The following is a 26,750-nucleotide window of genomic DNA, read 5'->3' on the forward strand; positions in this document are numbered from 1 at the left end:
GATTTTTTTTCGCAAAGTACGTAAACAGTCTATGTACGATTGACACATTACTATCCACTGAACGCTAGACAGTACATCTTATGGAAAATAAATTAAGAATTTAACTTTTCAACTTTCAACTAAAATTTGTATTGTGATATAATTATTCACAAGTGGGAATTGAGAAAATAAATATATAGGCTCCTTTCAAATATGACGTTGCAAAATAAATTCCAAATATGAACAAGAATTAAGATGACATTTTCTAATACCTTTAAATGATGATTTCTATTGTGACAGTTGTACAAATTCTGCAAAGCATATGCTGACATTTTTTCATGATCTGATGATTTTCAAAATTTGACGCAGGAGCCCTTTCCGTGAAGTTTGCAATCCACATAAACATTAAAGTTCCATTGAGAAAAATAATTAGTTGTTAAAACTGCTTACCAATCAAAAGATATATGGTACAAAATGCCCACAAAATATAGAGCTATTGGCCTGACGTTCCAGTGAAATACAGCTCAAAATATAATATTTCAAACACATTATTATTTTTATGGTGAGCTTTTTCTCATCAACTGAAAACAAAATCTACTCTTTCCCAAATTCCTTATTGGACCCCCCCCCCCTCCAAAAAAAAAGAACAATAATTCACAGGTAACAAAGTATAGATTTTAACGATTCCTGTAAGTGGCGGCTTTCCGCTGTTGGATATCGATAAATAAATAAATAAAGTATCACAATAAATTAACAGTGGCTTCTTATGTAGCACTCATCCATCACTCAGTGACGTTTAAGGTCATGGCTCTTCAACTTTCAGTAATTTCCTGCAAGAGGAGAAACTCCTTTTACACACCATGGTTCACAGGGTGCAATATGATGCCAATCAAACCAGGAACACAAGTGGTTAGACTGCAGGACTTGCAATCACAAGGTTGTGAGTTTGAATCCCCCAGCTAACCGCTGATTTAACAATGACTAGAATAAATATTGTCGTCTAGTTCATGAATCACAATTTCTTGATTTGTGTAATTCATAATCATAGACGTTAAACCAATGTTTGTGCGAGAGATTGGCTGTTGCCAGCTTGGTGTTTATATCCCTTGTGGGAGTTTGCCGACTCTTGATGGGAAGATCATTCAAACAAACGAACAAACAAACAAACAAACAAACAAACAAACAAACAAACAAACAAACAAACAAACAAACAAACAAACAAACAAACAAACAAACAAACAAACACTGGGGCGAATCCCTTCTCTTTTTCGCTAAGTGCACTGGGTTCTTTTACATGCATTACACAACACTGCCAGAAAAAAAATATGTCGGTCCCTAATTGTTTGTCTTATTGACTCTTCAGGATTTGGAGGTGACAGGTGACAAAGATGACAGCCGATCCCTCCATGTGACCATCCACAAGCGAGCCACCGCCTCCCCCCACGCTAAGCCAATTCCACTCTTAGCGGCAAGGTTCCAGTTTGATGACCATATCCGCTGTATGGCTGCTAAGCAGAGACTTACCAAAGGTAACACACAAATGGAAATTGATCTAATTTGTTTTCCTCCCTCATTGTCTTGTCTAAAGAGATAATAGCCTAAGAAATAATATAGAACGATTGACTGCTTCGAGTGCTATGGTTAAAACTATGACTCCCGAGGTGATCCCGGAGCGTTTTTTTTTTTCCCCGAGGCGAAGCCGAGGGAAAATAGAACGCTCCGGGGATCACCGAGGGAGTCATAGTTTTAACCATTGCACGAGTAAAAGCAGTCAATATTTGTTTTATAACACCCCAAACATTTCTAAATACTGTACTAAAGACCTGAATGCTACAATCCACGGACGACGCGAATACAGATTGCGAAAATTTTACTGTGCTGCACGTAGTGTCATGTAATCCAAAATGGTTACAGACTATTAATTTATCATCCTCGTACACGCAACGGACGTCTGGGTACTGCACACCGTGTGATAGTCTTCGCACTAGCGCACCACAAACCGATGCACTATCACACAGCAAACCGCACTATCACACGGCCGTCGTCTAGTAAAACTAAGACATATCATGTGACGCGCTCTAAACCAATGAAAAGACAGAATATTGGTAAGGGGTGTTATAATATACAAATACATGTATAACATGGTTTGGGGTGACTAGTCGATATTAACTCCCCAAGGTATTGGAAGTTGACAAACTAGTTCCCAAGGCCATTGGTGTATTGGCTGGTAACCCTTTTCCAGTAAGCAAAATTACTTGGTGCTTAGTCAATTTTGGTACTTAAGCAGCTCTATGAAATCAGACCATGGTGCGTTAAGCAGTTCAAATGTGCTACGAAGAATGTCCTGCCACAACGCTTAGTGTTTTTATTTATTGGTTTCTTGCTTTCCAATAACAACAGGCAGACAACGTGCCCGCCAGGCAAAGATGGCCGACATCGCTGAGCTCCTTGAGATACCCCCTCTGCCATCGCCTACCAGCTCAGCCTCACCTTATCCTCCCCTTGGCACGGCACACCCAGGGAGTGCCAGACCTGTCTCTCAGCAAGGGACCAGAGGGAGCTTCAGTGTTGGAGATGGTTCTGCGGTCCAACGGTAAGTCCAAGTTTTTTTATAGAACTGTTAAGAGTTGCTGGTTTTGCAATTTTTTTTCCAGGAGTGTCGTTGAACTGACGCTTAGATTATTAATTTCATTGAATTGGTTGTAGTAGGGCGATTGTTTTCACTTAATCAAATCGGTAAGATAAATCCTATAGGAAGTGGCAAAAAAAACAAAAACGTAAAAATATGTTGGCTCAGATCCCTAAGTACCAAATTGTCTTCTTGTTAAGTTTGGTGTCTACTTTATGCATGTAATGAAATTGTATCCTATTCTTACCGATTAGTTGTACTGTATCTGCATACAGTTAAGGCCATTTTAATTTCCCAAGTGAGGGATATAAAAGTTGCTGTCTTACTATCTATCTGAACTCTATTGTCTTCATGTTAAGTTTGGTGTCTACTTTATGCATTTAAAGAAATTGTATCCTATTCTTACCGATTAGTTGTACTGTATCTGCATACAGTTAAGGCCATTTTAATTTCCCAAGTGAGGGATATAAAAGTTGCTGTCTTACTATCTATCTGAACTCTATTGTCTTCTTGTTAAGTTTGGTGTCTACTTTATGCATTTAAAGAAATTGTATCCTATTCTTACCGATTAGTTGTACTGTATCTGCATACAGTTAAGGCCATTTTAATTTCCCAAGTGAGGGATATAAAAGTTGCTGTCTTACTATCTATCTGAACCCTTTTTTTATAATACCCTCTAGGGTTCTACAGCATATTTGCCCTGTTTAGGGTTTCTATAGGCCTTTTTAAAAAGTTTTTTTTGTCATAAGGCGTGTAATGGAGCATGTTAGAGTGAAATTTTAAGGCAGTGGACACTATTGGTAATTACTCAAAATAATTACTAGCATAAAACCTTACCTCGTAACGAGTAATAGGGAGAGGTTGATAGTAAAAATCATTATGAGAAACGGCTCCCTCTGAAGTGATGTAGTTTTCGAGAAAGAAGTCATTTTCCACGAATTTGATTTCAAGACCTCAGATTTAGAATTTGAGGTCTCGAAATCAAGCATCTGAAAGCACACAACTGCATGTGACAAGAGTTTTTTTTCTTTCAATATTATCTCGCAACTTCGACGACTAATTGAGCTCAAATTTTCACAGGTTTGTTATTGTATGCATATGTTGAGATACACTAAGTGAGAAGACTGGTCTTTGACAATTACCAATAGTGTCCAGCGTCTTTAAGAAATGACAGTAGTAATACAAGAAGGATACTCAATTTGGAGTGTCAGGGTTGACTTACATGGCACTCTGATGTAGGACCCTCAAATATGAGAGTTCAGGTTCGAATCCGCGCCTGATTAGGCTCTTCTCCAAGGAAAAAATCATCAGCTGAGGGAAATACGGTCTTTATTTACAGTTTCATGTTTGCAACAATGGAAAGGGCCTAAAATTAAAACTGTTTATAAATTAGAAAACACAATAAAATCCACAAAAATGTGGGATCCCAACCTTCAACCTTTATCATCAGGGTTGCAGCCACGGTGGGCAGCCCGCCCTGCACTGACAATTTCCGCCGGCACTTCAACTGAAAAATAGACTGCCGCCCACCACAAAATTTCCCACAAAAATTAATAAAAAATTATATTGATCTCATTGCAAGACTAAAATGTCATGTTTTTCGTGTTTTGTAATTTTAAATGCAGTTTGTAATACGTACTAGTGATCTAACATCTGCTAGTCCTTTGTTGACTGGCGCCCCTCGAACAGAAATGTTGACAAACTAGGGAGACTGCCAACATCGAGCTTGGTAGAACACTGGCCGTAAACCTGATAAACAAAGGTTCAAATCCTCTTCTCGTAAAATTTCTTAGTTCACCAGAAAATAATCTTTGCCCCCAAAATCTTTGGAGAAGATGAATCACGAATAAACTTAATTTACAAGGTGCTTCAAAACAAATATGTAAAATCAAAAATCATAAAGTTCCTCATAATAAATTTATCATAAGGAATCTTAAAGTAATGAACCGAGAATAAGTTACTTCAACAATATTCTTGCGTGTGCTCTCTTGACCTTTACATCTGAGGCGAGCGCACGCCACTTTATCTTTTATTTCAAGTTGATGTCACAGGAGACATTTGTAATAATTTGAGCCCTTAGGCTAAACAGTCTGCAGGGGAATGTCAATCGCCCCCAGGGTTAAACTCAAGCTTTGATGGTTAATCTCGGGGGGGGGGGGGGGGGGGGGGGGGGCTCAGGCGAGAGAAAAAGAGGATATTAAATCTTTTTCATCTGCAATTACCGTTTTGCTATCTCCTGTATTCTTAGAAACCACAGGTTTGCTGACAGCTGTCGCCGGCGATAAATATTTATTGATCCTCATGGAAGTTTTATTTTATTTTTGCTTTTTTAAGGGGTAGTTAAGAGGCTGGATGGTTTTTGTTGCTATTTTTTGTTGTTGAAAACTTTGTGAAAGAGTTCAATCTGAAGTTATGTTTGCCGTGTTATCCAAGGCATCCTTCGCTGCTACTTTGCCTCTTGTCATTTTGCCAAAATTATGTGGTGTCTGTCCTTTGTCAAAAACATCCGAGAGGATTTTTTAAAATAGAGTTTCCCTTTTTAAAGGGGTACGCAAACAAGAGTTCAATCTGAAGTTAAGTTTTCCAGTTCATCCAAGGCATCCGTCGCTGGTATTTCTTCCTCTTTTGTCTTTTTTGTTGTCTTTTGTTTTGTCTGTCCTTGGTTAAGAAGATCCGAGAGAAATTTTTTCTTCTTTTTTTCGTCTAGAGCTTCCCTGTAAAAGCAAAGTATACCTTTGTTTTTTTAAACGTCAACTGGTTTAATCTTATATGTGCAATGTAGATGTATACAATAAAAACTAAAATGGTGAAAATTTCATTTCAAAAGGGGAAATTCAAAGTGAATAATGCCCAGGCAGGAAGAGTAATCCCCGTGAGGATGACACATTTTTCAGATTAAAATTTTGGGGCATAATTTATACATAACCACATTACTGTTTACTCATTATAAAAATGTAATGACTTTTTCTAAATGAGTTGGGGTGGTTCTGAAAAGAACCGTTGGTTTCAACTCGACGTTTCGATCAGTATGCTCTGATTGTCTTCTGGAGATTTCAACTCGAGGTTTTGATCAGTATGCTCTGATCATCTTCTGGAGATTCTCAAGAAGACGATCAGAGCATTCTCCAGAAGACGATCAGAGCATACTGATCAAAACAACGAGTTGAAACCAACAGTTCTTTTCAGAACCACCCCAACTCATTAGAGATAGTCATTACATAGTGCTACCGCAAACCTTTCTATATCGTATTTCCAACATGCAAAGTTTCAAATCCTACTTGTTTACTCATTATTTTTTGTACAGCGCTTCGAGACTGTTAAGTGCCATTCATTATTATTTCTTCGAAGTGAAATGTTTCTCAATGGAATGCTGTTGTAGGCTTCTGACAAAATTGTTGTATTGCCATTAATTTTAATAAGGATTACGACGACGTAAACCTTCCCATGCATACATACAGAGTCAAGGAGACGACAATCATGCGTGTACTGAGAAGCCTGTAAAAGGCAGTGGACACTATTGGTAACTACTCAAAATAATTGTTTGCATACAAACTTACTTGGTAACGAGTAATGGGGATAGATTGATAGTATAAAACATTGTGAGGAACGGCTCCCTCTGAAGTAACGTAGTTTTCCAGAAATAATTTTCCACAAATTTGATTTTGAGACCTCAGAATTAGGGTTGGTTGGGGTCCCGAAATCAGGCATTCAAAAGCACACAACTTCGTGTGACAAGGGTGTTTTTTCTTTCATTTATTATCTCCCAACTTCGACGACCAATTGAGCTCACCTTTTTACAGGTTTGTTATTTTATGCATACATGTATGTTGAGATACACTAAGTTAGAAGACTGGTCTTTGACAAAAGTGTCCAGTGTCTACAAGATTCATTTCAATGCAATTAAAACTTTTTATTATACTTTATTAAATTGTCATTTAGATCCCCCTTTACTGTGTCAATTACGACTATCCTCTCAGTATATTTTGTACAAACAGCTCAGTCCCTCCGTGGTCAAGGAACTCAGGGGGTGACTTAAAGCTTATTAATTTTTCCGGTGTAGCCTAGAAGAGTTTGGTTTGATTGATGTTAACATCCCTATTCAGTTCACTCATTTCCTGGAAATCACCTGTGGAAGTGCCAGTATTTGTCAGGAGGAAAAGGTCATATATAAATATTTCATTCAAATTTATTCCTTCCTGGTTCGTTTAAAGGCACTGGACACTATTGGTAATTACTCAAAATAAATGTTAGCGAAAAAAATTACTTTGTAATGAGCAATGGAGAGCTTTTGATAGTATAAAACATTGTGAGAAACGGCTCTCTCTGAAGTGACGTAGTTTTTGAGAAAGAGGTAACTTCTCACTTAAATAAAAAAAGAATTCAGGCTCTAAATAATAAAAGACTTCAGGCTTGAAGCCTTTTATTATGCTTTTTGAAAGCACACAGAGTTTTGCAACAAGGGTGTTTTTTCTTCTTCATTATTTCCTTGTGTTTTCAATGACCAATTGAACCCAAATATTCACAGGTTTGTTATTTTATGCATATGTTGGGATACAAGTGAGAATATTGGTCTTTGACAATTACCAAACATGTTCAAAGCCTTTAATGCCTGACAGTTTGGGTGAATGTCCGATGTTATTTACTGCAGTTTCTCCTTGAGCCTCAGGATGACAAGTATTTTTCATGTTGTTCGGTTTGTTTTCCTTTCATTTTGTTTCTTTTATTTTGCTTGAGAAGCCAATGACTCCGAAAAGCAAACTTGACCACTGTAAGTAACGGCAGTGTTCTTTATTGGAAATTATTCAAAATAATTATTAGCATTAAACCTTACTTGGTAACAAGTAATTGGGAGCTGTTGATAGTATAAAACATTGTGAGAAACAGCTCCCGCTGAAGTAACAAAGTTTTTGATAAAGAAGTAATTTCCCGTGAATTTGGTTTCAAGACGTCAGAATTAGAATTTGAGGTCTTGAAATTGAGGTCTTGAAATCAAGCATCTGAAAGCACAAAACTACGTCTGACAAGGGTGTTTTTTCGTTCATTATTATCTCGCATTTTTGACGACAAATTGAGCTCAAACTTTCACAGGTTTGTTATTTTATGCATATGTTGAGATACACCAATTACCAATAGTGTCCAGTGTCTTAAAGCCAAGAACCCAATGGAGGGAAGACATGGGAACAAGTGTAAGTTTTAGATGTGGGAGGAAAGTCTGAGTGATTTATTCCAGGGAAAACCCACACAGTCAGGTAGGGACTAAAAACCCGTTTCACATACCCTCGGCGGTATTTGAACCGGGGTCATAGATGTGCAAAAAATGCTTCAGTCAATGAACACATGGGCACATCACTGCCCTGCTTGCACCAACAACGCTTTAATGGGCAAGGGCACCAAGGCATTTTCTCTTTGGTAAAGGGTACCCTATGAGTAAATTGCAAATTTCTACTTGAGCATCTCAAGGGCACCAAGGCAATGACCAGGGGCATGGGGCAATCGCCTACTTTGCCTCCATGAAGTGTCAGGCCTGTTGTTGAAAGGGCAAGGGCAACATAACAAGGCATTTTCTTCTTGGTAAGGGTACTCGTTGAGAAAATTGCAAACTCTACTAGAGCATTTCAAGGGCACCAAGGCAATAACCGGGGCCATGGAGGCAATTGCCTTCATTGCTTTTGTTGCCTGCCATCATTTCAATGCACCTCCTAAGATCTGGATCCCATCAGTTTCAGACTTTTTTGTCAGCAGTGACTCTCTCATCCCTAGTCCTTCAGGGGGCACGGAATCAATTGCCGTCATTGCCGCTATGAACTATCAGGCCTGCAGTCTTTATCTTATAAAGTTGCCCATTTAACAGGTGGCGTCGGCAGGTATCGTGTCGTCTGCCTTGGTGTTTAGGAGTTGGCCTGTCTTTGTTTGTTTGTTTAATGCAATAGACATACATAGCGCCACCCCAGCCAACAAAATCTTCACTAAATGATTACACCTGCAAATTCACCACGTCCTACAGACAGGATACAGACATTGTGAGACAACAAGTTTGCTGGTAGCTTTATTTATGATGGAGTCATTATCTTTATTATTACGAGCCAACTGCATTTAAGACAGTCAGACTCTGCCACAGACACCAGAAAACATCTGTATAAGGCTCTCATTACCTTCGTTTTGCAGCCCGTAAATTTCCCCTGCCAATAAAAAATGCTTTCCAGGAATTTGGCTGGGCCTCTCTCTCCCTTGGGGTTTTGGCAACCTTGTTTTGTTGTCTCTTAAGTTTTTTTTTGCACATCTGCTGGTCATGGTTGGAAAGCCCAGACAGGATTTAAGTAATTGCTTCTCACTAGTGTTCACATTATTGCTTTAGGAATGATTTAAAAGGTGCCCCCTCGCTTAACTGTTTGTAAAGGTTTCGCCAAGAAGGCTGGCTTCAGGTGATTCCCATGTCTGTTGTGAGCTTTTTATTCTGACCACACCCTTCTCCTTTTCAAAAGACAAAAGAAAAAGTGATCCCCTGGATGCCGCTTCCCAGGTCGTAGCGTATTTTGGTTGTGATCGCCGACGACTTGGCAATTAACAAAAGTATTGACAATATATGGGGACCGCCATTATAGCTAGAAAGCCCAGTTGGTGGAATGCCAGCCTTTATTCCGGAGGTCGTTGGTTTTTCTCCTACTCTAGTAATTATTCTCATAGTTAAACCCTAAATCAAAAACCATCAGGACATTGACAGCTTTCACTACAAAATGAATGTGCTGATCATTTTGATTAGATGTTTGTTAGGGTACAGGTCACAGTAGTTTAGATGACTTGAGTATATTTACAGCTTCGTGAGCTGGGCAGGGGCATTTGAACCAATCATACTCAGGGTGGGGAGGCAACAAGGAAAAATGCCCTTTTTGGGGGGGGCTGTTATGTATCAAGCAAATGATTTTAACCTAATTTATTTATAAATTTATTTTTATTTACTTCGTTATTTGTTTTTATCTATGTAGTTATTTTTATTCTTTTTATTTTTTGTTAGGGGGGGGGGGGTAGGTTAAGGGGGTTCCAGCCCCCCCCCCCCCCCCCCCCATCCACCTTCTTGTAACAAGCTACTGTTCATGAGTGTGGTGAGCAAGGGCAAGGACTCAGAATGATTATGAAAAACGACCCTCAGAATTTGTCACTTGGAGCAGGTGGAAGGGATTTGGGTAGACTTGTCTACATGTTACGCACCAGCATGCCACCACAGTACAGATAATGCCAGTGCACCCTCACTGACGAAATGTAGTTATGGGAAATCTTCTTCTTTCGAGTCCATCATCTACTCTAGTTCAAATGTTTGGCCAGGATTGGGCACATCAGCAAACGAGAAGGCTGTCCTTCTCGTTTGCTGCAATCGGGTCTTCAAGACGCACTGCTCCTCATCAAGGGATGGGTATCATAGAAGGTGTGGCATAGATTGGGGAGATGTGCCACAATTACATTTTGGTGTCATCGTTGTCGTTATACCCACATTTCTTCATGTTTGTCTTGCATCATCCCACCTCCTTACGTAGTCTATTGAGGGACTTCCATGTTCTCAAGTCCTGCCTTAGTCCAGGAGAACTGTGCTTGAGTTGCGAGGGCCAGCTTCTCCTGATGGTGACTGTCAATGCTCTCTTAAACGTAAAAGAGTGAAAAACACCACTCTTTACATTTCGAGTTGTCCCTCAAATGGCTCTTTAAAAAGAGTGGTGGTTATTCATTCTTTTAGAGGGGATTTACTCCAGGACAGAGTGAACAAAATCACTCAAAAAGATGCAAACTTCAATCTAAAAGAGTGGAAGACCACTCGAAAAAGGGATGTCCCTCATATGGCTCTTCAAAGAGTGCTTTTTCACCCTTTTGCTTTTAAAGAGTGCCCCTGTTCTCCCAATGTGCAAGTCTGGCAGAGCGCAAAACAATAGTTTTGTTACGATGAGGCATGGAAGGACCTTGCACAAGATTGAGACTTGAGTCAAGTCTATGATTTTTTTGTTTGGGGGGGGGGGGGACACACAAGTTTCCAGGGTTCAATGCTCTGATGGGGCTTACTGGTTATTTTAGATCGGATCAGTTGAGATTTACGATAAGGTGAACTCTCTCGTCTCAATCATACCGTCATCGTTGAGCGTTTCTGAGAATATTGTATTAGTGGTGTGCTCAAGTTGGATCAACTTGTCACATGAAGTTGTGTATACTTTATAACCTTGACACTTTGTTATAACTTTTTGTCATTACCTTTTTGAAATGCTAAGTGACAAATTATGACAACCAATTCAAGTTGTCAAATTGTCACTTGAACTTGTGTTTTTTTTTTCCCCTTGCCACCTTATAATATTTTTATGGCATTACTTTTTTTAAATATTTATATAAAAGTATGGCAACCAATTTAAATTGTTGAGTCAGTGCAAATCACACAGTTGTACTTTAATTTTATGTTATTACTTTTTGAAAATACCGGTGACAAATGACGACAAAAATCAGGTCAAATTGTCACATGGACTTTTTTTTTTACCTTGAGTCTTTGTAACAAGTGAATGTTATTTCTTTTTGGAAAATAATTTTATGTTATTACGTTTTGGAAAAAGTATTGACAAATGACGACAGTAAGTTTAAAGGCAGTGGACACTATTGGTAATTACTCAAAATAATTATTAGCACATTCACCTTAATTGGTAACAAGTTATGGGGAGCTGTTAATAGTATATAACCTTGTGAGAAACGGCTCCCTCTGAAGTAACAAAGTTTTCAAGAAAGAAAAAACTTTCAACAAATTTTATTTCAAGACTCAGATTTAGAATTTGAGGTCTGGAAATCAAGCATCTGGAAGCACACAACTTCTTGTGAGAAGGGTGTTTTTCTTTCAATATTATCTCGCAACTTCGACGACCATTGAGCTCAAATTTTCACAGGTTTGTTTTTTTATGCATATGTTGAGATACACCAAGTGAGAAGACTGGTCTAAGACAATTACCAATAGTGTCCAATGCCCTTAAGACGTTACATGAACTTGTGTGGTTTTACATTGACACTTTGTAATAACCTTAACACTTGCACTACCTTAACGCTTTTTTTAATAACTCTAAAGATACTTGTTTTTGCAACTGGGATGAAGAATATAATGTGGTGTTTACCCCTACACCACCAAACGTGCAGAGACGTCAAACATGTATTTTTGTTTTACTTCGTCCTACACTTTTGAAAGTCATTACATGAGGTTTTGGTTTTCATCCACACTTCTTAAAGCTAAACTGAAAAATTCCCTTTGAGAAAGATCCTTCTCTCAGTATGGCATGAAAATGAAAGGATGTGGATTTACTATTAACTAATTGCAGTAAATTTGGTTTCAGTACCTGGTAGGGATTGTTATTACGATCAGTTCATAGACCGAGATTAGAAACATCAGCATTCACAGACTTGCACTTAACTTTAAGTTAGTGGCATGAAGATGATCATGGTAGGAAAACTTCCCTTTAAATATTTTGTGGGTGAAAAATAGTTATTGAGAACTAAGTCAAGCCATTTGGATCTTGCAAGTCCCAAACCTGATAATCTAAAACAGTGAAAACGATTTGCTTGGTTTTCACTATTTTCTTGGTTTTCACTATTTTCTTGTGACTTTGATGATCGATTGTCTCAATATTAATATCGTGTTGTATTTATTATGAGTTTTTTAAAGCTTTGTGAGTCCCAAAATGACAGACCTTGAGCTAAGTGTAGCTTCGTGTGACGTCAGTACAACAAGCTTTTTTACAAGCAAAAGTTTTTTCAGCATTTTAAAGGTAGATCAGACAGCATCATTGTAAAAGACTCGCTCACTCCCTCAAAAGTAGTTTTGAAAATGGCGCCAATCTTAGAGAATTTCGTTTGTTATATTTTGTGTCATTTTTATTTTATTAAAAGTCCAACTTGTAGCGCTGAACTGAATTTAGTGGAAATTTACGACAGATATACTTAGAATTTACACAGAAATACAATGAATATAAGAAAATGTACAATTCTGATTAAAGAGGCAACAGCATTAAGAGGAAAACATGATAAATGGTGACACAACACTAATTACATAGTGCTTAAAGACACTGGACACTATTGGTAATTTCCTAAAAAAAATATAAGCATAAAAACTTACTTGGTAACAAGTAATGGGGAGCTGTTGATAGTATAAAATATTGTGAGAAACGGCTCCCTCTGAAGTAACATGGTTTTCAAGAAAGAAGTAATTTTCCACGAATTTGATTTCGAGACCTCAGATTTAGAATTTGAGGTCTCGAAATCAAGCATCTGAAAGCACACAACTTCATGTGACAAGGGTGTTTTTTCTTTCATAGTTATCTCTCAACTCCGACGACCAATCGAGCGCAAAGACACTGGACACTATTGGTAATTGTCAAAGACCAGTCATCTCACTTGCTGTATCTCAACATGCATAAAATAACAAACCTGTGAAAAATTGGACCCAATTGGTAATTGAAGTTGCAAGAGAGGAATGAAAGGGAAAAAACCTTGTTGCATTACTTTGTGTGCTTTCAGATGCATCTGAAAAGGCTTCAGCTCAACTCTTTCATTATTTAAGTCTTTCTCAAAAACTATGATTCTTCAGAGGGAGCCGTTTCCCACAAGGTTTTATACTATCAACAGCTCTCCATTGCTTGTTACCAAGTAAGTTTTTGTGCTAACAATTATTTTGAGAAATTAACAATAGTGTCCAGTGCCTTTAAACTGTTTCAATGGAAATAGTGCCAACCACAATAATCTAAATTCAGATGTTTTTTTATCTGCTGTTGTCAGCCAACCAAGTCTAGTATTGCATAATTGATTACATGACTCTCAGAAACTGCAATGGACAGTTGCCAACAAACCGTAGTATTACCCAACACTGAGAGTGTCTCAATTATGAATGAGGAATTAGTTTTCATATCGAATCCCAAGAATTGGTTTTGCCATAAATAATACTCCTTCCTCAAAGGAAAAATATAAATCCTTGATCCTGCTTGTTCGGATTTCATTAAAGTTAGATTTTTAGTCATTGGGGACTTCCTGGTACTGTTTTATTGAGTTGTTTATTGCTGATCCATTGCCAATGATTTTAAAGGCAGTGGACACTATTGATAATTACTCAAAATAATTGTTAGCATAAAACCTAACTTGGTAATGAGTAATGGGGAGAGGTTGATAGTATAAGACATTGTGAGAAACGGCTCCTGAAGTAATGTAGTTTTCGAGAAAGAAGTAATTTTCCACAAATTTGATTTCGAGACCTCAGAATTAGATTTTGAGGTCTCGAAATCAAGCATCTGAAACCACACAACTTCGTGTGACAAGGGTGTTTTTTTCTTTCATAGTAATCTGGCAACTTCGACGACCAATTGAGCTCAATATTTCACAGGTTTGTTATTTTATGCATATGCTGAGATACACCAAGTGAGAGGACTGGTCTTTGACAATTACCAAAAGTGTCTAGTGTCTTTAAGATGATTCATCTGGCTTCGATGCCCAGTGGGATCCAATAAATTCTTGGATGAACGTGCCAACTCGGTTATTTGTGTGTCCATATTATACTACCTGTCTACTTTCACTGTATTTATTTAAAGGCACAGGGGTGGATTTCACAAAGGTAGTCCTAACTTAGGACTAGTCCTAGGCAATGCTAAGAGATAGGACTGGTCCTAAGTTAAGACCAGTAACTCATCCTAACTTAGGACTGGTCCTATCTCTTAGCATTGCCTAGGACTAGACCTAAGTTAGGACTACCTTTGTGAAATCCACCCCTGGACACCTTCGGTAATTGTCAAAGATCAGTCTTCTCACTTAGTGTATCTCAACACATGCATAAAATAACAAACCTGTGAAAATTTGGGCTCAATTGGTCATCAAAGTTGAACAGAAATAATGTAAGAAGAATAACCTGCTTGTTGCATAGAGTTGTGTGCTTTCATATGCCTTTCTTATATTCAAATTTTGGGGTAAAAAATGTCCTGTTTCTCTAAAACTACATTGTTCCTTTGTTTGTTTGTTTGTTTGTTTGTTTGTTTGTTTGTTTGTTTGTTTGTTTGTTTGTTTGTTTGTTTGTTTGTTTGTTTGTTTGTTTGTTTGTTTGTTTGTTTGTTTGTTTGTTTGTTTGTTTGTTTGTTTGTTTGTTTGTTTGAATGATCTTCCCATCAAGGGAACTTGGCAAACTCCCACAAAGGGATATAAACACCAAGCTGGCAACAGCCAATCTCTTTCAAACAAACATTGGTTTAACGTCTATGATTATGAATTACACAAGTCAAGAAGTTGTGATTCATTAACTAGACGACAATATTTATTCTAGTCATTGTTTTAGGATATCAACAGCTCTCAAGTGCTCTTTAGCAAGGAGGTTTTTTTATGGTTGTTAAATCGTGGAGTACCTACATGTACCAAAGCTACAACCTGCCTGTAAAGGCGGATGGTTTGATGGTTTGAGTAATTTGTTCTTTTGAAAACGGATACACAATTGATGTTTTACACTATTGCTTTTATGGCGCAATGTTCAGCAAAGCGTCTACACAGTAATGCAGAACATGGTTGTCACTTTGATTCATCCAGGGTATATTTGAAAATGGATACACAATTGATGTTTAAGACGCTTGTATGGCGCAATGTTCAGCAAAGCGCCTACCCAGTGCAGCACATGGTCGTCACTTTGATTCATCCACAGGGTATTTTATAATATATGTTGTGCTATCATTATTAAAAGTAAAGATGTGCACCCATAGAGGCAAGGGTACATCCAGCAAGCAGCAGATGATAATCTACAACCCCCACCCCCCATCTTCCATCAGAGCCTGCAGCCTGAAACTGGTTCAAACCAGAACACTCGAGAGCAACCCAGTTCTCAGGACCCCCAGGTTGTTGATCAAATCAATTTCTCCGTATCACATCCCTGTAATCTCCTCTTTTTAACAAGAATAATAAATAACGGATACAGTGTATGAGATGCACTCCTTTGGGGGAGACTTTTTTGTGACAACTGAATGCATCGAGAGAGAGAAAAGGGCTTAGCCTCCAGGTCAGCCGCTAATCCTTTGTGAGTTTTCTCGGTATGGAAATATTCAGTATTTTTTTGTATTGCAAGAAAACAAGAGCATCTTGAGCCGGAGGCTACGTAAGGGTTTGAGATGTTTAAAGGGGAAGTATACACTTTTGTGTTAAGCGGGTTTGTCATCTTGGTCCAATATCATGGCTCTGCTTACCGCTGACAGAGCCATGGGAAGCACTTAATGTTATGAGGTGTTAGCGCCTAATCCTATGACAAGTGGGTTGTCAAATTGGGCCCTGGTCATCAGTTTGCGTAGTTCGTTTTTAGAACTATTAATTGAATGTTTTTGGGGTTTTGTGGTTTTCAGAAGGTAATGATGAAAGACTTCCCATGAAATATTATTCCATGAAATGCTTTACTTTTTGAGAAAACATTGAAATCGTTATCAATTCTCGATATCGAGAATAACAGATTTATTTTAAATAAACACATGTCATGACACGGCGAAACGTGCGGAAACAAGGGTGGGTTTTCCAATTATTTTCTCCCGACTCCGATGACCGATAGAGCCTAAATTTTCACAGGTTTGTTGTGATACACGAACTGTGGGCCTTTGGACAATACTGTTTACCGATGTTTTGCGATTGCTTTAACAGAAAAGTAAAGTGTGCAACTCTTTTGGTGCATGGATATTTTCAAAACCAAAGATGGTAAAACTCCGAGGTTGAAATGTGAAGTAAGCATTGCAATGAACTCTGTCGCACCAGCAAGCAAATCTTTTCATGATGAATATAGTTTCAAAACCAAAAAATTCAGGCTGAAATTTATAGTATGCATTGCAATGGACGTCATTGCAGTAAGCAACTCTTTCATGCATTTTATTTATTTATTTTATTTTATTTATTTATTTATTTCCAGGCAAACAGCACATACAAAGAATAAGCAATAAAAATATGACTACATAGAGAACAAGCCTGCGGATAACCACAAAGCGAAAATAATCACCATCTAAAGGCGATCCAGACAATAAAAATAACAAAGGCACAAAAGGGCACCAGGACAAAAACGACATAAAAATTGCACATCAAATACCAAATCAAATATAAATAAGTATAACAACTATAGAAAATACATTAATTTTGTATAAAAAAAATATAGATCAACCACAAGACCCACATCCTCGCTCCTTTGAAAAAAGGTAGGAAGCCAATCAAATTCCCTTCAAAGCTTCCTTAAACCCCAATACTTTTTTTCCTACAAAGCCAATAAAAATACAGTTCTTTGAATATTGCACAAAACTAGTGAAATGCATGACTATTGTCAGGGCAGACAATGACAGTAATTGGGAAAGCAAAATTAGCACAAGTGGGTTTTCTCTTTCCAAAGGTCGCCTATTGACATGATTGTTCTGTTTACAAACGCGACTTAATTATAAGGCTCACTGTTCAAAACAATTCTCAGAATGAAAACACTTGGACCTGATTTGATTAGGGTATCTTTTGAAAAAAGATTCTGGGAATTTAAAGAGAAAAAAAGATTGGTTTCATGTTGATTGGATATAGGAACGATTATTATTAAGCCCTTGGGATTGGTTCACAGTTCAACGAATAATTGTATATTTTGTAACTGAATTAATATTTATGTTATTGTATATGGTTGAGGTGCAGCAGTTCTAAGAATTGTCGGCTGAAACTTGTTTATTCGTTTCGCAATGAGAAGTTGCATTCATCTGTTTTTTTGTGTGTGTAATTCTTTGTAGTTAAAGTCACCTGGAAATATAATTTTTTTCTTTCAAACATAAGAGTATATGCTTACGAACAATAAAACAATTTATTTAGTAATTGTTTGTCATGATTTATATGTTTAAAAAATATATAAAGTTGTTTGGGGGGCTGACTCCGCCTACCCCTTTTGTGACGTCAATCGAGGCAGACTTTGCCTGCAATGCGTATAGTAAACACACGTGCAAAGTACATGTACGTCCAAGTCGTGAGTTGGTACATTTCAAAAAATGTTTTTCTGCACGACTTGGTCCATACATGTACTTTGCAATTGTGTTTACTCTACGCATTACAGGCAAAGTCTGCCTCGATTGACGTCACGAACAGCGCCCTCTCGGGTCGGGGTCTACTCTTAAATTTGTAAATAACATAAGCACTGATTTTTTAAAACCTTAGTTAACTGTTTATTCACATTCCACTCATCAAAACACATATATTAGTGACAAAAGCTTTATTTTGAAAAAATACCACTTCCAGGTGACTTTAAGGCTTAAGAGAGAAAATTTGAGTATTTTACAGTCGCTTCAATGTACAGGATTCTGTCCAACCAAATGAAATTTTGAACCAATCAATCTAGTTGACTAGTTTTGTGATGCTTCTGAAAAAAAGTGGTAATCAAATTCAAGAACAAGTGTAATACAAATGCTGTATTTTGTGCTTATTATGGTTGCCAGTCTCAGCTTACAGGGTTTGCCCTTAGCATTTTTAGTGGCCAGCTGGCAGGACCAGCTAGCTTGAAAACAGTGCTTGGGCATGTATGCTTCGGTTTTTTGAAAGGGCAAGGGCACCAAACGCATTTTCTCCTTGGTATGAGGAAATTGTAAAATTCTACGGGAGCATTTCAAGGGCTAAAGGTAATGACCTGCCGTCGATTTCACCAAACTCTTCTTAATCTTATAGGATGAGCAAAGTTCTGTATCCAAAGACATAGGACGCATTGAACCCATCCTAAGTTATGAGGAGTTACTCGTCCCAAAGAGCTAGGCCCAGCTCGTCCTATCTTGAGATAGGATTAATCCTAGAGTTTCGTGAAATCGGCTGCAGGGGGCATGGAGGCAATCGCTTTTGTTGTTCAGTGAAGTTTCAGGTCTGTGACAGCTTGGACAATTCCTTTTCCAATTGCACATTAAGGAGCAGGCCACCAGCTGGAGGCAGTCGGAACAATGTAACATATGACATTTTGGCTGGTAACCTGTTTCTGCTAAGCAAGACCTGTCTGAGCTAAGCAACTTTTTTTGTGCCTACCTCACCTGACGTCTGGACAAGGTCTGATTCCCGATTTCTAGGAACCGGCTAAACATGTTCTGCATTCTCCGACTGTGTAATGAGATCCCGTGGTGTGTGTTTGTCCTTTTGTATGGGCTTCGCTTTCATGCGATTCCCTTTCAACCTCAAAGAGGTGTTCTTCGGTTGTCAGACTGGGACGAGATTAGATTTTCATGAAAGGAACACCGCAAGACGATATTCTTCGGAGATCACATCGATACAATGAAACTGTAGTTTTTGGTTATGGCTGATTTATTTGTGTTTCAACTACTGTTCGGTTGACAGCGTGCGTCAGTATTCGTGTTCAAGGCATCAATGGAGGGGACAGTGGAGGCAGAAGCCCTTTTCACATGAGAGCAATTTAGCAGGTGTCCCTTGCTTTTTTTAATCAAGGTTTAGTTTTGTTGTTGATGTATATAAAGCTAATAGGATTGAAACAAATACTGGGTTCCAATTATCAAACATATATATTCCCCTTTTATCCTTTCCTGATTGCATAAGTTTTCCCCTAGGTTGAGGTTTTCCTCCCACGTCTAAAAACTGGGGTTTCTTCAACCTCTTCTCTTTAAGGTATCATCTTCAGTCTTAAAGAAAATACGTTTGTAAATGATTAAAATTATTTTTGTCTCATGAGACGAAAATTATTTTCATGACATTGTTTTACTCATTTCCCAAAAACTACAGCACCTCAGCACATAGTATTTTCAGGGAAGCTTTCTACTATTATTATCTTCAAACTGTGTAAGTTTAGTGTAAATTTGTGGACATTGTGTTTTTTGTCCTACAAAAGTTACATAGACCCTTTAAGAACAAAATCTACCTGGCAAGTAGACACAGGCATGGTGTTACCGCAAACCAAATATATAAGAAAGTTATTGGTAGAACGTAGATTTCTAGCCTGTTTGTACTCCTAAACTATACTTTGAATCTTTCTAGTTATGAAATGGAGAAACCCTCAATACGGGATTAGGATTGGAACCCTTAAGAAAACTTATATTCTACTACCGCAGAGTAGATTTTTAGAATTCGGGAGACTTTTCAGTTTTGAAAAGAACTTTTCTGCTTTTAAACTTACTACCTGGACAGAAGGTAGAAAATCGGCTGGGACTACTACTTGTAGCTTATAAGGATTTTTATTAACTTCACTATCGCTGAGTGAGTCCTTAATTGGTCTCAATGTTTCGACTAGCTTGCTCTATTCATCATCTTGTGCTCTAAACACCTACCAGACCAATCCACCAACAGGAATAGCAAAACTGTCTGGGGAAATTTATGAATATAATTAAACATGCCATGTCAATAAGGGCTTGAGTTTGTTGAATACAAGATCTGCAAAGAGTTACTCACTATTTATCTGTTGTTCATTTGGTGTCTTTGTAAAAAGAAGTGTACCCATGGTTGCCGCTGCGCACAATATCAAGTATGTTAAATCATGGTTAAATCAGCATGTAAAACATTTTACAGAGCCGGCAAATATTTTCCACTCCAGACTAAAATCGAAGAGTTTCAAAACAACTCTCTCTTCTCTCCATAATTGCATTATGCCACCCCCCCCCCCTATCTCAGCCGCTCTCCAACTAGCTATTTATCACACCCTTCATGCTTCCGTGTTGCCTCAAGGCCACGACATCAGTTTCCTAAATCCCCATGACATCCCTAAGATTTCTTGGAAACTCAAGAGGACATGGGGGGGGGGGTTTGATCCCCCCCAGGGGACTGCTTTACTAATCAAAGGGATCCCAGTCTAGTACGCAAACACATAGTGCCCTTTCATTTGAATGGGAGAAGGAAAAAATGCTTGAAGCAAATCCTTTATGCATGCCTCATTTTAATTCTTTTTCTATTGAGTGACAGGTAAACCCTGTAGGGTATGTCTGGGAGCTGACATTAATTTGCAGATGTAGAAGTAGCTGTGAACAGTTAGACTGTTGGCTGGCAGATCATTATTATACAGACCATAGAGCATTGCTGTGATGCTGTGAGTGTGACAGGTCATAGAGTATGGACAGACCACAGAGATACAGGCTTGATAATTCACAGAGGCAACAGAGTCAATTGCTTCCATGCCCCCTGGTAAATTGCCTTGGTGCCCTTGTTCTTTTAAAAAGAAAGTGTACAGGCCCGGTTAGACTTGATGACAAGTCGTTAGGCGCTGCCAATTTGTCTGCCGTTCATGCAACAGTCACAGTGTGATTATACACATGCAATGGTTGTAGGTAGCGCGTGGCAGCTCTAACTGACTCACACACACACATGTATACTGGGATCGAGGATGAGTGTACCGTCCCCGTAGCTACACCGCGCTGTAACTACACCGCGCTTAACCGTCTTGACTTCAAGACTAAGGCCCGGTATGCTCTATCTATGTACATACCATAGAGTCTTGCTGTTTGACAGATCATAGAGTATTGCTGTATGGACAGACCACAGAGACACAGGCTTGATAATTTACAGGCCAACATGCCCCCTGGTAATTGCCTTGGTGCCCTTGCAATGTGTCAGTAGAAATTTACAGTTTCTGAATATGGGTGCGGCGTGCCTTTTACCAAGGAGGAATGCCTTGGTGCCCTTGTCCTTTCTAAACTGAAGCTATCCATTTGAAGTCCAGTGCAAATGCTATCTGGGTAAAAGCCGTCCCGGTAACAAGCCACATTCAGTCCCCCGATTTACCCGACGCGCCACAAGATCGTGTGATGACACGTCGTACATTGTACACATGCATTGTTTACACGAGCAGAAGCTCGATTGCACTCATTGCATTCTTACTGTCACTGCGATAGCGTCCTCTTGTGTTTGTTTTAAGATAGTCGGTATGTGTTTTAACGATCGTGTCGGTTAGTTTACCCACGTCATTAATCCAACTGGTAAGTTTCCTGTTTTAAAACATTAGTCCAATGCGAACACGGCTATTGGCTGAGATTTGAAAAGAGTCTTGAAATGGAAACAATTTCCATATGATTCCACAGACAGAAACCACTAGTTTGAGACCACAGCGTCAGCGGTTTGCACACTTCAAAGTCCTAAAAGCACTGGAGAATCCAGTACTTCCCCTTCATCTAAAGTGGGACAATGGCTTTAATAATGTCATCATATAACCATGAACCACAAACCCCTGGTTTTGAATTCTCGCATTGTTCTTAAAACACCGCAAGAACTGTTTTGATCAGTCGCTTTCCGGGAAAATGAGATTTGAGTTGGTATACCTCCTGCAAAGGCATCAGAAGTTCAGTTTGGCACGAGTGTGGTTTCAGTCAGAGTCAATATCACCACATCCAAGTAATTTGTGGCATCAGAGGTGGCCATTTTTTTTTACACTAAGTGATCAGTTTTCCTCTGTATCCACACATGAATGCATTAAAGACACTGGACACTATTGGTAATCCAGTCTTCTCACTTGGTGTATTCTCAACAAATGCACAAAATAACAAACCTGTGAACATTTTAGCTCAATCGGTCGTTGCGAGATATTAAAGAAAGAAAAAAACCTTGTTGCACCATGGTCACACAAAGTAACTAATCATTATTGTGAGTAATTACCAATAGTGACTTGAACAATGACAAGCACCTGAGCCGACAGCTCTCACTGATTCTACAGAAAGATAAGCTAGAAAGAAAAAAAAAAAACCAATCTTTCCATGTTCTGAAGTACAAATTTGAAAATCTCCCTGATTGTGGAAGTTGCAAGATGCAGATGTTGCTAGCTCTGGAACTGCAGACTCAGTAAATTTAACCCCAGAGTTATCTGGCCCAACCCTACACTCAAGCATGGGTAACTACATTTGTATTAATATAAATTTGGTTTGCGGTAACACCATGTGTGTATCTACTTGCCAGGTAGAGTTTGTTCTTAGAGAACTGTCTTGCTTAATTCTACTACCGCGGAGTAGATTGTTCGGGTGTTCGGGAGACTTCTCAGTCCTGAAAAGAACTGTCCTGCCTATTAACTATTACACGGGCGGATGGTATAGAAAATAGGCTGGGACTACTACTTTAGCTTATATGATCGTAATTTACTGTACTACCGCGGAATCAGTTCTTGGGTTGGACTCAACGTTTCAACTAGCTTGCTCTAGTCATCGTCAGGAGACGATGCCTCAAATCCTATATTTATTTGTATTTCCCTGAAAATTGCCTTTTCCCAGGACTTGGCCAGGGTAGGCAATTTAAGTGTGAATGGGTCCAAAAACATTTTCTCAACAATTCTGGGAACATTTGTGAAAGTATAAAAGATACTTTAGATGTACATAAATAAGTACATCTCTAATAAAGCCGTTATTAGCTCCTCGTTTCAGCGTACTGTCTTCAAAGTAATGGACTGTGACTCCTTGTTTACAAAAAGAGCGACCCTGTCCATTCCAGGGCATTTCCTGGCAGGCAAAATACTATATTGGTAGCCACTATGAGAAATCTTACATTTTGTATTGTAATTACCACATCAAATATTTTTTTCAATAACAGCAGCTGAGCAAAGTTTAAAGGCAGTGGACACTATTGGTAATTACTCAAAATACTATAAGCATAAAACCTTACTTAGTAACGAGTAATGGAAAGAGGTTGATAGTATAAAATATTGTGAGAAATGGCTCTCTCTGAAGTAACATAGTTTTCGAGAAAGAAGCAAGTTTCCACGATATTCATTTCATTAGATTTAGGTCTCAAAATCAAGCATCTGAAAGCACACAACTTCGTGTGACAAGGGTGTTTTTTTCTTTCATTGTTATCTCGCAACTTCATCGACCAATTGAGCTCAAATTTTCACAGGTTCGTTATTTTTGGCATATGTTGAGATACACCGAGTGAGAATACTGGTCTTTGACAATTTCCAATAAGTGTCCAGGCCTGTATGCTTCGGTTTTGAAGGGGCAAGGCACCAAGGCATTTCCTCTTTGGCAAAGGGCACCCAATGAGGAAATTGAAAATTTCTACTGGAGCATTTCAAGGGCACCAAGGCAATGGCAAGGGGCAATTGCCTCGGTTAACGGAGGCAGTCGCCCCGGTTGCCTCCGTGAAGTATCAGGCCTGAGTGTCTTTGAGACTAGTCTTAAAGACTAGTCTTTCTCCTTGTCCTAGTTTTTAAAAACTCATGCAGAGTCCTCCTACATTGAAGAACTAGTCCTAAGGTAGGGTATCTTTGTGAAATCAACCAAGGCTCTTTTGTAATCATATGGTATTGCAGGTTGCATCATGGACCCGTTCTTTGATATCCCTGGCAATGTAACATTTCATGGAAATGAGAACTACATGTATTGCTTTGATTAATTACTTTTGACATCTGTCAATTGTATCGTGACATCTGTTTGCCGTTCCACTTTAGTGAGCAAAGTTTACTGTCCCTATTGCATTATTATCTTGTCTTCTTGGAACAGATGTTTCCCTAAAGGGAATAATTATCGTGATATAATTTGTTTCTATGCGACCAGGTACGTCTACTATCACTCAAAGTCCACATCATCAAAATGTTTCAGAGAAAATAACGTTTAAAGACACTGGACACTATTGGTAATTGTCAAAGACCAGTCTTCTCACTTGGTGTATCTCAACATATGCATAAAATAACAAACCTGTGAAAATTTGAGCTCAATCGGTCGCCAAAGTTGTGAGATATAATGAAAGAAAAAACACCCTTGTCACACCATGGTCACACGAAGTTGTGTGCTTTTAGATGGTTGATTTCGAGACCTCAAAATTCTAAATCTGAGGTCTCAGAATCAAATTTGTAGAAAGTTACTTTATTCTCGCAAACTACGTCACTTCAGAGGGAGCTTTTTCTCACAATGTTCTATACCATCAACCTCTCCCCATTACTCGTAATCAAGAAAAGTTTTATGATAATAATTATTTTGAGTAATTACCAATAGTGTCCACTGCTTTAATTGATGAAGATTCAAACGATATCAACAATAATAATTGACCTCACTTTCCTGGAAATCCATTATTTAAAATTAAAATCATTTACATCCTCGTTCATTACTCACATAAAGATTCTCGTCTTTCAAATTAGCTACAATTACCATTCAATGAAATGATTCATCCACATCTGATTAGCGGTGTTAATGAAGAAAGAGAATTCTGAGAACATTGCGGTTTCTTCTAGTCACAATTAAAGGCTGTGGACACTATTGGTAATTACTTAAAATAGCTATTAGCATAAAACCTTCGTAACGAGTAATGGGGAGCTGTTGATGGTATAAAACATTGTGAGAAACGGCTCTCTGAAGTAACGTAGTTTTAAAAAAAGAAGTAACTTTCCTAGAATTTGATTTCGAGACCTCAGATTTAGATTTTTAAGGTCTTGAAATCAAGCATCTGAAAGCACACAACTTCGTGTGACAAGGGTGTTTTTTCTTTTATTATTATCTCGCAACTTTGATGACCAATTGAGCTCAAATTTTCACAGGTTTGTTATTCTATGCATAAAGTGAGACACACCAAGTGAGAAGACTGGTCTTTGACAATTACCAATAGTGTCCACTGTCTTTAAAGCAGAGGCGAAAGATTGCACGATAGGACGGTCAGTATAGTCACTGTTAAAAGCGTAGTGTTTGTGCTCAAAGCGTAGTCTTTGCGCACCGTTTCCACATTCGCACAAATTTTGACTTCTTAAAAGTTTGTTACATTTACATTACATCAGGTATTTTTTTTCTCATTTTTTGTTACGATGTTACAGAAAACATTTTCTGTAAACATGTAGTGAAAATTTTAAGTTTTAAGACTGACAAATAGTTTCATTTTCGCTTAACATCCCCCTCCAATTTTCCCATAATCTGCCCCCCCCCCTCCCCCATCCTACAGAGAGAAAAATTAATCGCAGTGGCAACATCTTTTGTTGTGTGAAAACTGTTCCATTTGAAACTGAAATGCAATTTGATACCTGTTTTCCGTAATATCAAAAGGGGATTGTCAGTTACATGCACATCTCAATTTCAGCTATATCCCATGATAATTTTTCTGGGAAATTTCCACAATACCCAAAAGGAATCATTTGTAAAGCTATTTTTTATGAGCATGTCCATAAAATATTGCCGGAAAGTGTGATTAGTGGAACTTCTTCTCAGAAAAAGTTCAATTCAGACAGTTCCAATTAGTGCAATTTTTTATTTGTATTCTAATTCAATAAATAGAAAGAGAAAAAAAAACGAGCAAGTGTAGCGTATCCAGGAAATTACCTCTCAGAGGGGTTGGCATGCCTGGTTTGTTTCAGGCAGGCCACAGAAGCAATTGCCTCTGTTTCCCTCTGGCCTCGTTAAGCCCCTCGAAAGTTTATTTTATTTATTTATTTATTTCATTTTAAATCTTTGGACATAATTCTTTGTTGACAGGGGCCGTCCAGGAAAGGCAAAAGTTTTAAAAACTGTCAAAGCGATGTGTCCTCCCAGACCCCTCCAATAAAAACATACATGTTACAAAAATACAGAAAATAAAAGCAGGAATTTTAAAAATTTAGATAATAAAAGTATAAAAGTACAAAAAGTACATATATAAAAGTACAAAACGCCACATTAAAAAGTTTCCCATAGACCTGAAGGTTTTTCAATGAAAGTACCCTTTGCAGAATGATTATGGCCCTGTCCTTTCAAAGATGAATTTCCAGGCTTGGGTAGGCATGGGAGTCTTTGGGAGATTTCTTTATAGACCTTTCTGTTGTTGTTAAACAAACTGCCTTGTTTTGCATGGTCGGCCGAATGTTTGTAAAAACACCCAATTGTAAAAACAGATGTTTTAGTAGGGTTTGAAACTTTGCATGGTGGAAATAAGAAATAGAAGAGTTTGCGGTAACACCATGTAATGACTTTTTCTAAATGAGTTGGGGTGGTTCTGAAAAGAATCGTTATTGACTCGATGTTTCAATATTTTCTGCAAATTTTCTGCAAATTTTCAATTAAATAAATACCTCTCATAATTAGTTGTTTTGTTTTAAACAAAATCAACAAATGTTGTTACATTGTTACCGAGAATAGCGATCTTTTCTTGATTTGCACTTAAGGCTTGTTTTTTTAAACTTATTTCCAGTGCCTCTTTTAGTGATTGATTGTGACGGTTATTGTTTTTTTTTTGTTCAAACTGTCTTTGCACTCCTTAAAAAAACAGCTAATGGCCG

The 26,750-nt window shown here is 38.2% G+C and overlaps 1 protein-coding gene across 1 annotated transcript in view; it reads left to right on the plus strand.

The window, feature by feature from the left end:
- Positions 1 to 26,750, plus strand: part of LOC139943655 (protein CLEC16A-like) — a 131,379-nt gene that overhangs the window by 45,965 nt on the left and 58,664 nt on the right. The window contains exons 20-21 of the mRNA XM_071940386.1: positions 1,343 to 1,508; positions 2,380 to 2,572. Of these exons, the coding sequence (XP_071796487.1) occupies positions 1,343 to 1,508; positions 2,380 to 2,572 (359 nt within the window). The remainder of the gene's footprint in view (positions 1 to 1,342; positions 1,509 to 2,379; positions 2,573 to 26,750) is intronic.

Source organism: Asterias amurensis, chromosome 11 (assembly GCF_032118995.1).
Source record: "Asterias amurensis chromosome 11, ASM3211899v1".
In the NCBI taxonomy this organism is placed as follows: domain Eukaryota; kingdom Metazoa; phylum Echinodermata; class Asteroidea; order Forcipulatida; family Asteriidae; genus Asterias; species Asterias amurensis.